This window comes from Euprymna scolopes, chromosome 12 (assembly GCF_053919585.1).
Source record: "Euprymna scolopes isolate OS-2025 chromosome 12, ASM5391958v1, whole genome shotgun sequence".
Lineage (NCBI taxonomy): Eukaryota > Metazoa > Mollusca > Cephalopoda > Sepiida > Sepiolidae > Euprymna > Euprymna scolopes.
The window spans coordinates 38,652,049-38,667,156 of record NC_136493.1 but is presented as its reverse complement, the minus strand read 5'-3'; the positions used below and the strand labels follow the sequence as shown (position 1 = coordinate 38,667,156).

Sequence of the window (15,108 nt, the reverse complement as noted above, 5' to 3'; positions counted from 1 at the left end):
TTTTTTCGCCGGGCTTCTCGGTCGGCTCACTCCTTAAAACTTTTTATATAATATCTAAATCATAATATCTACGAGTTATGACCAGGGGTCGCATCTATTTTTAATTTGCCCGACTTTTACGCGATATTTTCGAGATTTTTTCGATCGCTGCGGTTTTGTTACGCTTTTCAGTATAAAAAAGCAAAATCTGGCTTGCAACTGTGTCATGTTTCAAGGTCAAACATCAGCCAACTTAACTTTTTTGCACCTGTCAATTTCGCTTTATAAACGTTAACTAACAACACTTATCACTTCTTCCCCCTTTGTGGCCGAGATGGTCAGGTCTCAGGTTTTTTTTTTTCATTTCGTTTCCACCTTCGCGTCAAGGATTTGGGGTTCAAACCTACCTTCCTACTAAAACTTTTTTTTTCTTTTACACCTCCAAACAACCGGGCAACGCCAGGTACCCCCGCTAGTTTATAATAAAAACAACATAAAACAACTTTTAATGCCTAAACAAATTTTTTTTGTTTTCGCAATCTTCTATGACGGTGATTTTTATAAATTGCCTTACTTGCCTCTTCACGAGAACAAGGCCAGTTTTTATTTTTTTGGGGGGAAAAAAAGGAGCAATCTGGGTTGAGACAATCTTGAAGGATTTATTCTTCACCAATCTAAGACAGAACAAATAATACACTTTGATCTTAACCAAAATGCATTTTTGATAGAACAAGTACTTTTAGTAAACAAATAAATCAGGAAGAAACTTTTCTGAAGGAGGAAGTGTTACAAAGGGGAAGTAACTCGAACTTACTATTCTAATCAAGGGAGATAACATTTATTCTAGTTTCTGCTCTTCCAACATTCTTTATTTCTGAATTGTTTATGCCTCTTTCGCCATTATTTTTAATCAGCACAAGCTCAGAGTTCAACCTAATTTTTAAAAAATAATAAATTCAGAAAAATCTTTATGATGTGCATACTTGTCATGAAACGATAATGTCATATACCAAAAATCATGTAAATTGATCAAGTGTTTCTTGTTTTATGCAGAAAATTATTTTCTTACGATTTTTAACGAGTTTAATAATAAATCATAGTGCAAGGTTGATTTTGCTCTCGATAGTTCAAATTGAGTTGTCTCCCATTATTTATTAAATATGGCAGATCAAGATACAATGTTCTTCTTTTCTTGTAAAATTTGATTTTCTTAGTTTTTTTAAAAAACTACTTGATCAATTTACATAATTTTTGGAATATGATATTTTTGTTGCAGGACAGGCACATACATAAAGATTTTTCTGTATTTTTGTTTTTTAATTAGGTTGAATATTGGACTTGCACCTTTTAATAAAAAATTCCACATCAAACTCAAAAAATTATTCTTTAATTTTGTTTATTGTTTAGTCTGTAAAATACACGGCCACAGACCCAATGGAAGGCTTTCTCAGACAGGCAAAACTGAATTGTCCCAGTATAAAGACGACTGTGTGTTCTGCTGAAAACTTGCCTTTTCCAGATGCCTCAGTCAGGGTAAGTACCTATGACATTGCTTTTTTACAATTTTTAGCGATTTTTAATTATAAATCATTCATACTTTAAGGCTGATATTAATAGTGATAGTTCGAATTGAGTTGTCCCTCGTTATTTATTAAATATAGCAGATCAAGACACAATGTTCTTTCTGCCTCATAAAATTTTTTTTTTTGTTAACTCATATTAAATTTGATTTTTTGGTTAAATACGCATTCAATTTGATTTTTTTGGTTAAATACACATTTAATTTGATTTTCTTGGTTAAACATACATTTAATTTGATTTTCTTGGTTAAACACACATTTAATTTGATTTTCTTGGTTAAACACACATTTAATTTGATTTTCTTGGTTAAACACACATTTAATTTGATTTTCTTGGTTAAATACACATTTAATTTGATTTTCTTGGTTAAATACACATTTAATTTGTATTTTCTTGGTTAAACACACATTTAATTTGATTTTCTTGGTTAAACACACATTTAATTTGATTTTCTTGGTTAAACACACATTTAATTTGATTTTCTTGGTTAAACACACATTTAATTTGTATTTTCTTGGTTAAACACACATTTAATTTGATTTTCTTGGTTAAATACACATTTAATTTGATTTTCTTGGTTAAATACACATTTAATTTGATTTTATTGGTTAAATACACATTTAATTTGATTTTCTTGGTTAAATACACATTTAATTTGTATTTTCTTGGTTAAATACATGAAATTGCCATCGAATTCTAGCTAATAATCAAAGAAGAATTGGATTGCTGAAAAAAAACTTAACAGTTGTATTTTGAGTTTGAGATATGGTAGGTGTATAATTAGCAGGTTATCTGTATGTTATTGAATTATTACTAGGGTGAAATCGGATAATGCAATAAAATGGCAAGGCTTCGTGACTAAGTGTATAAGAAAACCAATATTGTACCAGCATTGATTTGAGCTATCAGTAATTCTAAAAGTTCCAACTCTGATTTAAGAAAACTTCTTTTTCCACCTGTACTCATATGTACTGCATATTACTGCCAGGGACACCAGAGAATTTAAAGTAGTCCTAATCTCTATTTAAAACTAGAAACGTTTATATAAAAGGGAAAAGGTAGTTTGTTTGCTTGAAGCATTGCTGGTAAATAAGTATGTAAGTGTATAAGAAGGCTGTTAGCAATGTAGAAAACCAGGAGAGTGAAGTGATGTGACATATGAAGAAAAACAAAGGAAAACAAACCAAATGTATGCAATGAAAATGTTTTTATGGCATACGTTTTTGAAAAAAAAAGGTACCTCTTGAAATTATCAACTACATTTTACCATTCTCGGTTATATTAAGTTAGCAGGGACGCCCAGCGTAACCCAGTTGTAAAGTATGCTTAAATATGATATTTTAATTCTTGCAGATTTCGTATATATTATTATAGAGTTAATGTTCTATCGATTTTTATATGTTATAAAGTTGTGATTCTAAAAATAAAAAATATATATCCATATGACTTGGGTGCATCAGCTTGAATCGAAACTAAAACTTATGAAAAAGATATATATATATATATATCAACTTGAGTTCCTTCATCTATAATCGAAACTGGAACTAAAACTTATGAAGAATTCTTGATGAAATTATTTATAAAAAAATAGATTACTGGAGTGCCATCAGCTATAATCGAAACCAAAACCAAAATTTTTTAAGAAGGTTTGGTAAAATTATTTATTACAAGAAATGGAAGTCCATAATAATTAAACGACAGTCACTTGGATGTAAGTGTGACACACAAAATAAATAACACACGTGCTATCCTATTATTTATGCAATATTTTCCTTCTTTTTTTTTTTAAGTAGTTAAGATCTCTGATATTTCTAAATGAGATAAATTCTGCAATGTATTTATTATGTTTAAAATAATTGTGACTGATGAATAGACACACAAGTAGAAAAACTTTTTATTTTCCTTTTTTTTTTAATATATCGTTTAAGGGGTCGGTAACTCTTTGGGGGTTTATCTCGTACTGTTCTCATGTAAAACTGTGATAACTGTTATATACGAGTTAAAGCAAGGGAGGTAACTCTGCCTTTACCAAGTTATCGTTCTAACTGTCCTTTAAGTTGCAACATTACAATAGACGTATAGACAAAACCTTAATTTCTATAAGATAGGTATGAGACATCAATTAGTATATATTCCCTAAATTTCAGTTTCTTCGGAATATTTGGTGCTTATACATAATAATTAGATATCTAAAACTTTTTTTAAAAATTGCATTTTAAGTAAAAACACTGTTACATAATTATGTGTAGTGTTGAAGTTAGTAAAAGTTACAATAAATGATTGAGAGACTACTGGAATTATTTTTTACAAAAATGCATCATTATTATCGATCTACTATTTTCTAATTTAAAACAGCGGAAGTTAAATAAAAACAAGGGAAATAAGTCAGTTTGTCATTCAGAATTAATTGCAAAGGACTAAGCCGATAAATCTGCATTATTTGATAAATTTTATTTTTTTAATTATTTTTCTACTTGATCATTTTTTTTTTTAATTTTGACATGACAAGTAAGTACATAATGTTTCTACTTAAAATAGATTTTTTGGTATCCAGTCACCTTCATAGCGTTTCACTCCATCTCGATATCCATCATCGGGGAGTGTTCGAGGCATCCCCCAGTTCCACTTTGGTGCATGTCTCGCTTAGGAGACATCCTGTGAGGATGCATGCCATAGTCTGCATCGACACCAAGCATCTCATACATAGCCTCACTTGTGCAGGTAGTTCTGTGTTTTGGCAACCCGGTTTAGTATTATCCACTCTTTCCTGGGGGAGTTCAGAGCCTGCTGGGAGGTCTTCTTCTTTTAGTGCTGGAAAAGTCTTGTTGTCTCTGACTGATTCATTCCACCAAGCAGGTGGAAGAATGCTGATGTTGTGTGCCCAAGGCCTGTGACAATGTCAAAGTTCTTGCAAGATAGTAGTCACTGTGGCACCTCTTGGTGTCAAAATAGGGGATGGTGATTGTCGTGGTTCGGCTTGTCAGGCTCTGCCTTCACTATCACCTATCGACAGATCTGCAACAAAGAGAGATGGCCAGTTTGTCGATTTCATTAGTGCAGGCAATCATGCTGCATGCCTTGTTGAGCTTAATGTCAAATTTTGTAGCATGAGTAGAACGAGTCCACGCACAAACACAGAGTATTTTAAAGGGAGAACACTAGTAGTCGATTATACACTTAGTCATTATCTGGTTTCTTTGTTTGTGGCAGTACACACAAAAAAATGGTTGTGCTTTTTTTTTTAACCAAAGTTATTAAATTGTTAAGTTGATGAATTAATGTTAAGAACACTGGTGATGTTTCTAGGATGAAAATCCAGCCAAAAGGAACTCCTTAAAAAGCGAAACACCGCGTCATTGTAAGAAACTGGAATTTCAGTAAATACAAAGATTACTCTATATTTTCTCACTCACCAAAGAACTATAAATTAATATTCTTATTAGATTTACCTATACATAAAACTTGTGGTTTGAAGTTAGTAGTTATTATCTCCCTTTCACCATCAATCTTATAGACCTTATAATTGCTTTGAAAGCTAGTAGCACTAAGAAAGCATATTTACTTGTAAATGTTATTTATATGTTTTGTTTTTGTGTTGAAATAAATATTTCTTTATTTTAACTCAGAGTTTTATAAGTTTTTTTTTTTTTTTGTTTCATATTTTAGTTTGTCGTGTGTGCTCAGTGCTTTCATTGGTTTGCTTCTGAGGCCAGCTTAAAAGAGATTCATAGAGTTCTAGTATCCAACGGAAAACTCTGTAAGTCCTATTCATCCTTCCATCTATTACATAATTCTAAAAAGGCAAAACCTTATATATGTTGTGTGAGGGGAAGGAGTCTGCTTATATTGCGTGTCAAATGTGCACTTTACGGCACATCAGCCCTTTTTCAGGGTTTATAAAAACAAAGCAAAACGTATCTTTTATGTCTTTTTTTGTACTTTTTGCTGTGTCCTTGAGTGGTTTGTGTCCCAACGTCGGTTTCCCTGGAGCAAAAGATCTCTTATGCATAACAACAAATGGAAGTTTACTTTTTCTAGACAATTGGAACTTTTAGTTTCACTGTCAAAGTTATGCCCCTGTTCTCTGCTCATCCTTAGGAGGAGGGTGGGAATTTTTTCATCAGTTCAGCTACCATACATCACTATCTCTCGTCATCTCCACAATAAGTCTTTCATCTTCTCACTGACAACTGTCGACTGTTGAACTCAGATTGAAGACTGTCTTCAACACATGTGCATCCCTATTTATTTAAAGGTGTTTGTGTGAGGTGGTGGTCCCCGTTAACCAGCTTGCACTCCAAAAACAATGACCTGTCTAGTGAATCCTTGCTGCAAATGGCCCTGTCGGTGGGGCATTAGAATACACCGACTGCCCCCCCCTGCAGAGGGTAAAAGTCCCTACATGGGGGTCCTGGATATGACCTTAAACTATATCCAGTGGTGAGGCCCCAGCTTGTGGGCTTTGGGGAGTGTGGAGCCACCCTTTAATTACCATTGCTCCCAGGTCCACTCTGACCCGGAGTGGTAGTACCTGTTAGGGTCCCAACTATGGGTTAAATAGAAACCGACTTGAAAACAACAAATATATTCTATTAAAAAAATTTTTCTTCAAAATCTTTGGATTCGGCATTAAATAACCCGAAAAGGGTTGATATGCCGTAAAAGAAAAACAACCAACCAACCAACCTTGCTGCAAATACTGGTGCTACCAGATCAGGCTGTCTATTGGCTTCCTGAGATGAAATGCACCTATATCGATTTTCTGTTTTTGTTTTCTATTCTCTTTTGTAAAACTTTATTATGTTCTGCAAAAAAAAAAAAAAAACAGCCCCCTTCCCCTTTCCCTCTCCTTTCTTTTTCCTTCCATACTTCCCAACCCCATCAGTGGGGCATTAGAATACATCGACTGTCCCCCTGCAGAGAGTAAAAGTCTCTCAATGGGGCCACCTGTTGGGTGTGGGTGGCAACCCATAATGCCTAGGAAAAGGATCCTGGTGGCTGAGCAACTGATATCTAGGGGAAGTAAAGGTATCAATTGCAACATTCCACTTAGGTCTCGTACAAGGCTAGACGGGCGGTCAGAGGGCCCCAATCTGATCAATCGGCTAGTTACGTCAAGCCCTAACACATCTACTTTTCTATCAATTTCCTCCAAACTGTAACAAATACAGTTCTACCCTGTATCATTGTAAACTATGTACATATTTTCCCCTCTTTTTCATGTGTTAGTAGCATCACAGTTGACTTTTTTGTTTTTAGATAATTGTTATTTTATCAACTTGCATGAAAAGAGCTATGTAAAAGATGCTTAAACCCGTTTGAATACTGCAAATACCATCAGTAGTTCAAAAGTTATGAGAATTTTAAGTGTCAAAATTTAGGTTTTTCCGTCGACATTTTTCTTTAGAAAAAGTGGGCTAAATTACGGACCTCAACATTTCAAGAAATTTGGTAATTTCGCCACCGTTTATTTATTTTTCAAGCTATTCTCATGAAACTTGGCACTCTTATGTAAAATTGTGTGCTCTTTCTGATTATGCAGTCAAATTTGTATCTCTTTACCATAAGCCATGAATTATAAATTAAGATGTACAAATTTAAATTTTTTTAAACTGGCGCAGTGAGTGTCTATTCATAAACAAAACTAAGTGTTATAGTGGTATTTAAATATAGCTTTATTGAGAGCAGGCATTTTCCTGCCTCCTCACCAAAGGAGAGCTTAATCTGGGTGTAGCCATTGGATGCCTAAAGAGCATTCATGGCCGATATTTACTACTTCCCTCAAAGAAAAAAAACATTGAGTAGATATGAATTAATCTCAGAAATAAATCGAAGAAAATCTTTCATATAAATTTTGGATTTCTGTAAAAAGATGGAAATCCCCATACTCGACCAGAAGTTATGCATTTTGGGACCAGTCTAATTTTCAATTTTGTAAATCCTCTCTATCTGGCCCAAAATATACTTTCTGAGATGCAACCATAAATCGTACTCTAAGTGAATCCTTGATGTAGCTTTCACAGTACCAGGATACCAGGAATGCTGATAAGCAACAACTATATATTCACCAGTTGATGGTAATTTTTGTCATTTCTATTCTGTGGTTTTACTGAAAATTCAATTATGTAAACAAAGAAATAAAACGGTAATTTCTTACCTTGTTTCCACCTTAACATTTAAAATGATTACTGTTGTAGGTTTTAGGGTATGCTGAAAACAAATATCGAATTTAAATTTTCTGCAAATAAGTAGTTTTCCGGATATTAAACAATATCATTTCTTATGTTATCGCTGGTGGCCATCTTGGTACACGTGAGCGCGCAAACGTAACCCTGAGAAACTATGCGCAAATACACATACCAAGATGGCCACCAGCAACATAAGAAATGGCATTGCTTAATATCCGGAAAGCTACTTATTTGCGGAAAATTTAAATGTGATATTCGTTTTCAGCATACCCGAAAACCGTAAAAGATAGTCAACAAGAAAAATGTGAAGGTGGAAACAAGATAAAAATTTACAAAATGCATCACAATGAAATTTATCGAACAGCCTAATTATTATTATTATTATTATTATTTAGATATCTTCAGTTAAAAAAAAAAAACTGATTTGTTTTACAGATTCGAAAAAATGGTTAAAAATGAGTTAAAAATAAATTCAAGTTTCATGATATATTTTTGTTAGGTGAAAATACAGAATAGTTAACAAAACACCCTTCCTTCCCCATGTTAACAATGGGTTTCTAAATAATATTATTTCAGCATGGTAGCATAAGTGCACAAGTATCTTTTATTTTTATATATTTTGTTTTTTTTTTGGGTTTTTTTTTTACCACTATAAAACAAACGCATGTACTTAGTACATTTTGTTGTTTTTTAACGCTTTTAGTACATGTGTACTACAAGCATTTAAACCAACAAAATAGTATTGTTCGGAAATCAAATTTGAAAAATTTGATATTTTTTTTTAATTGACAAACCCAGAATAAAAATGAAACTTTTTTCTGCTTTCGTTTTGAAAGCAGAAAAAACAGTCTTCTGTTTTTAAGAGAATGTCATCGTTTCCCCTTAAGCGATTTGAATTTCTATAAAAGATAATATTTTAAAGAAATTTCCGCACAATTAATAATTATCAAATATTTACATATTATACATGAAAATAATTCTGAAACTATTATATGAAAATGGATGATATATACCGATTTATCTTATCAATTTTGAAATATTCTTTGTCAACTTTGTTCGATCGTAACTTTACTTCCTGTGGTCATAAAAATAAAAATCAATCATTAGTACAGATGGACTACTTTGTTTATACAGACTGTAAAATTTCAGCCATATCCAATCAAATTTAACACCGCGCATATGTATCCAAACGTAGCGTATGAAATGTAAACATTGAAAAAAAACTGTTTCCCTTTCTGCTGTCGTAATTTTTTACCGTTTTTTTTGTCATTTTTAACTTGAAGCATAAAAATATTGAACGCATAAAAGAAAAATACATTAACATCATTGGAATGCTTATTCTATTCTCATTTCATCAATGTAATTCTTTTAAAAGTTGACCTACAAATAAAAAAGATATAACTTGTTGAAGCACATTAGGTATGTAATATTGCCAATGTCCACGAAAATACAGCATATGCTTGTAATGCTAGTGTTAGAAGGCGGTGGCTAGGGTCAAATGTGCCCAATGAATAAAGTCATGACATGGCTGTATAGTGCCGGAAGTTACTACAAATTATAGGGGTGTGCAATAAGTAATACCCCTGACCCACTTTCAGTTGTCTGATCTAGCTGAAATTTTGCATGTACAATGCATGTACGCGTTATGTGGCAAATTAAAGCTCTGAACTAATTGTGGTTGCTGTTTTACAGGTGTTTGAACCGAGTCAGGTGTGAAATGTCGAGCAGTGATCCAGTTTTTGTATTTGAAAGGACGCACATCACAGGAGACTTTTTATGAAATGAAAGAAACTTATGGTGATAATGCCCCATCATATGACCTTATAAAACGCTGCATCGTGAATTCAAACATGGCCGGAAGTCTGTGGAAACAGCTCCCAGATCTGCTGGCCCCCCGACCCCTTCTGCCATTGATGAGGTATCTGTCCGTCAAGTTGAGGCTGCCATTTTGGAAGATCGGCACATTACTATTCGCCAAATTGCCCAAGATGTCAAGATTAGTACAGGGCAATTATTATTAATGCTGAAGTCCCTCAGGGGTCCATCCTGGGTCCAACTCTTTTCCTGATCTACATTAATGATCTTCCAAATCACATCCTTACATCATTTGTAGACATTTATGCTGATGACACTACCATTTATGGTAGCACGCACATCTAAGACAGTAAATGACCAAGTTCTCTCCGATTCTCTCCTCTGATCTTGAGCACGTGGTACAATGGGGAAAGGAGTGGCAGGTTACTTTTAATGCATCTGAAACCAAGCTTCTCTTTTTACATCATCAACATTCTGATCCACATCTGGCATCAATTGAAATGAATGGCTCTCATCTTCAGGAGGCCTCAAGTTCTGACAAGCTTCTGGGCTTGACTTTTACTCCTGATCTTAAATGGAACTCGTACATCAAATCTGTTGCCAAGGCTGCTGGAAAAATGGTGGGATCCTTCTATCCAGTAGATATCTCACTGCTGATGCAATTCTCTATTTATATAAGAGCTAGGTATGTCCAAGGATGGAATATTGTTGCCACATCTGGGCAGGAGCTGCTAGAAAGGACTTGGCCTGCCTTGATAGAGTTCAAAATAGACTTCATAGCCTCGTAGGAGATGTCCTTTTCTCTTCCCTGCAACCTCTATCTCACAGAAGAGATGTTGCGAGTTTGTCTCTGCTTTATCATTATTTTCATGGAAGTTGTTCAACTGAGCTTCAATCTATGGTCCCCCCTCGCCAAACTTTCACAAGAAACACTCGTTTAGTTGAAAACACTATTAATAATTCACTCCACACTTTATCTGTGCCTAAACCTAAATGTAGATTCCATGAACAAAGCTTCTTTCTTAGAACTGCACACCTGTGGAATTGTCTTCCGTTTTCCTGCTTTCCAGCTGACTACAATATGGTTGTCTTCAAGTCTAGCGTAAACAAGTTCTTGATTAGCCGTTCCACTTGTTAACAAATTTACCGAATTTCCATCTACTAACGATTACTATATTGTCCAATTTCTACTGTACACTCTTTAACCCTTATCCTCGAGTGGCCTCTTGGCCTTGATAAGTGGTGATGCCTAGGTAAAAAAAAGGGTCTGTGGAAAGTATCATTCATGACTATTTGCATATGCATAAGTAGTCTGCCAGATGGATTCCCAGGTTGCTTACACCATTCCAGAAGCGAGAACATATCGAGTGCTCGAGGATGAATTTGGAGATGTGCCAAAAAGATGAGTCAAAGTTTTTCAAAAGACTGATTACACAAGATGAAACCTAGGTCCATCACTATGATCCAGAGACCAAAGCCCAGTCAATGCAGTGGAAGCACTTGGACTCACCACCTCCAAACAAGGCAAGATCATGCTCACAGTCTTCTGGGACCAGGACGGAGTAGTGATGACAGATTTCCTGGCAAAGGATACCACAATGACAAGAGCCTATTATGCTTCACTTTTGAGGAAATTAAGGGAAGCTATCAAAATCAAGAGGCGGGGCAAGATCAGCAAAGGTACTCTCCTCCTGCAGGACAAAGCTCCGGTCCACTACTTGCATGTCGCCAGATCAGAAGCACAGGCATGTGGTTATGAAATCCGCCTCATCCTCCCTACTCTCCTGATCTTGCACCCTCTGACTTTTACCTCTTCCCAGCCATGAAGTTGTTTTTGAAAGGAAAGTGTTTCCCAGATGATGCAGCCTTGATTTCTGAAGTCACGTCGTGGTTGAAGGACCAACCTGGGGTGTTCTACAAAAACGGTCTCCAGAGCTGCATCAAACGATAGGAGAAATGCATAACTCTGGGTGGTTCCTATGTAGAGAAAGACTAATAACTGTGCCAAGTTTTGTTGCTCTACTGCTATGGGAAGTGAGTCAGGGGCATTACTTATTGCATGCCCCTCATACTTGGATTGTAACTCAAGGATTATAGGTGCTCATGGCTCCCATTTGGGACATGTATACTGTTTTATGTAGCCCTGGCATGACAGGGCGAATAGGTTTCCCCCTTAACATGCCCCAATATTGTACTCCGAGGGGGTGGGGAGCATAAACAATTAATTTTAAAATATACATATATGGCCAATTACAAAAATTCCAAGCGCTTACACGTTGACTCGGATAGTTCAGATAATGAACTACGCCAAGCATTCTCAAAATTTATTGTAGTAGAATATTGAAGAAACCAATATAATGGACTTATCACCGTTTATTATACATAAAATTATATCGGCATATATTACCCCAAAAAATGTAAAAACTTTACAAAAATAAAACCCTACTGGTGGAAGTCGAAAGAGAAAAACATACCACTTTTCTCCTAGGAATGAAAACTTTCCACAACATAAATATCAAAACTTATCCACACAAGAATCTGAGTACATCCAAAGGTCTAGTAAAATTGAAAGATCTCTCAATGTGCACTACTGAAGAGATAACAAAAGAACTTAAAAACCAAGGAGTAATAAACGTTAAAAGAATTACAATAAAAAAAAAGAGAATCAGACTATACATACGAACACTTACATTATGCAGTTCGATAGACCCACTATCCCAAAAGAAATCAAAATTGGGTTCAACATTGAAAAAGTTGAACCCTTTATACCAAACCCACTTCGGTGCTTTAAATGCCAGAGGTTTTGGCACCATGCGGATGCATGTAGTGGACGAGCAGTGTACGGCAGATGTGGCCAGAAAAATCTGGACCACACTGTTAATGGCTGCAATCTCTATTACAAGTGTGCAAATTGTGGAGAAAATCATCCTGCTTATGCTAGAGCATGCAGAATCTGGAAGAAAGAAAAGGGAAGTAATGTCAATAAAACATACCAAAAACATTTCTTTACTCAAAGCCAGGAAAATAGTAGATGGATACATGAAGGAAAAGACGTACTCTCAAGTTGTATATCATCCAACATCACTAACCAAAACTCCAAATACGAAATACTAATAAACAAATTGCTAAAATTGGGACCAAACGACTAGCCCAAATTTATAAATGAAATCAGACTAATCATATCATCAAAAATTAATCATCCCATTAAATCATCAACTAACTTTACCAATAAAACAAATTTTCAACCAAAATCAGAACATCCAAAAAAACAAAGTCGATCAAAAGAAAGACCACAAAAATCACCAGTACGTTGTGCAGATGCTGAAAAAGGCGAAACTAAGGAAAAACAAAATTGGTTAAAAGAAAGACCACACAGGTCACCAATACGTCTTCCCCGTGATGACAAAAACACACTTGAAAAACAAACAAAAGATACATCTACCAAAAAACAAAATAATATAAAGAAATTACCACAAACAGAAGCCACTACTACTACTGCAAACAGATTTACGGAATTAGAAGACATGGAAACTGAAGTTACTCCTCAAACCTATAAAAAATCATCATGAGTTATAAGATTATCCAATGGAATTGCCATGGATTGAAGGCAAATTACAATGAAATTTTATTGTTGCAAACCAAATTTAATCCTTTGATTATTTGTCTCCAAGAAACCTTCCTTAAGAATGAGGACAATTTGAATATAAAACACTATCAACAATATAACTACATTCATAATACAGGACTTAGAGCCTCTGGTGGTGTATCAGTATTCATTAAAAATAACATACCCCAGAGCCAAATTGAATTAAAAACAAATTTGCAAGCGGTTGCCACAAGAGCAACTTTACACAAACCGATAAGCATTTGTTCTTTATACGTACCTCCACATGAACAAATAGATGAAAATGAATTGGAGAACTTAGTAGAGCAACTACCCAAACCCTTTATTTTCCTAAGGGGCTTAAATAGTCACAACACCTTATGGGGATGCAAGGAAACTGATAGAAAAGGAAAGAAAATTGAAAATCTAATAAAAATAATCTGTTTGTTCAACCAAAAAGAAGCCACTCACATCAATCCAACAAATGGATCGCTTAGTTCGCTTGATTTAACCATATGTGACCCTTCCACTTATCTGGATTTTTCTTGGAGCGTATTTAATGATGTCTGTGGTAGTGATCACTACTCAATCATTCTCAAAAACCATAAAGAAATATTTGAACATCCACCAAGATGGAAGCTTAACAAAGCCAACAGGGAAAAATTCAAGAATCTCTGCTCAGAACAATTGATGGAAAACAACATCAATACAATCGAAACATTTACACAAACATTAATATTAATAGGAGAAGAGTGCATTCCCAAAAACAATACTTCAGGAAAAAAGAATAGACTATGGTTTAACAAAGAATGTAAAGATTCAATAAATCTACGAAAAGCAGCATTAAGAAAAATAATAAAGAACCAATAACAAGCAACTTAATTGAATACAAATTGCATAGAGCAAAATCACGCAGAATAATAAAGAAAGCAAAAAAAGAATGCTGGCAAGATCAATGTTTCCACTAAACCAAAGACAGTTTGGGAAACGGTTAAAAAAAATTCTGGAAAACATAACCTGATATCAATTAAACATCTTTTTACTGAAAATACCAAAATAACAGAAAAGAAGGCTATAGTGAACAAATTAGCCAAAACATTGTCAGAGAACTCTTCAAAAGAACTCCAACAAAGAATTCCAAACCATCAAGAAAAATATTGAAAAGTACAAGCTAAACTTCAATTCCCAAAACTTTGAAGAATATAATAAACCTTTTTCAATAAGAGAATTGGAAAATTCCATAAACAAATCGCACAACACAGCCGTAGGACCAGATGAGGTTCTCTATAGTTTTTTGAAAATACTTCCAAAACTTTCATTGGAACTTTTACTAAAAATCTACAATGACATCTGGATAAAAAAGAAGTTCCCAGAATCTTGGAAATATACAACGATTATTCCAATACCAAAACCAGGAAAAGATTCTTTAGATCCTGGAAATTATCAACCAATTTCACTAACAAGTTGTATGTGCAAAACATTAGAACAAATGGTAAATCATCGCCTAATTTGGTATTTAGAAACAAACAAACTAATAACCAATGCACAGTGTGGTTATCGTAAACAAAATTTTTTTAACGAACAGAACCTTCAAGGTACGCATAGAGTCAACTCTAAGCGATATAAATAAACAGGAAGAAGGTGTGCCACAGGATAGTATACAATCAACAACCCTATTTAATATAAAAATCAACAATATAGTAAAGGAACTTACTCCTGACATGAATAGAACATTGTACGTGGATGATTGCTCTATAAGCTATCGTTCCAAGCATATCTATACTATTGAAAGAAAATTGCAACACAGCATAAACAAAATGAATAAATGGGCAAAAAAAATGTTTTTCAATTTTCAAAAAGTAAAACCAAATGCATTCATTTTTGCAATCAACACAAATTACACAATGATCCCAAATTACAACTCGATAGAGAAGATATCCC

The 15,108-nt window shown here is 34.4% G+C and overlaps 1 protein-coding gene across 6 annotated transcripts in view; it reads left to right on the top strand.

The window, feature by feature from the left end:
• The window catches only part of LOC145291252 (uncharacterized), a 207,057-nt gene that overhangs the window by 147,473 nt on the left and 44,476 nt on the right, over positions 1-15,108 (top strand). For all 6 annotated transcript variants that reach the window (XM_080136860.1, XM_080136862.1, XM_080136857.1 and 3 more), the window contains exons 5-6: positions 1,387-1,512; positions 5,227-5,317. In XM_080136860.1, the coding sequence (XP_079992986.1) occupies positions 1,387-1,512; positions 5,227-5,317 (217 nt within the window). The remainder of the gene's footprint in view (positions 1-1,386; positions 1,513-5,226; positions 5,318-15,108) is intronic.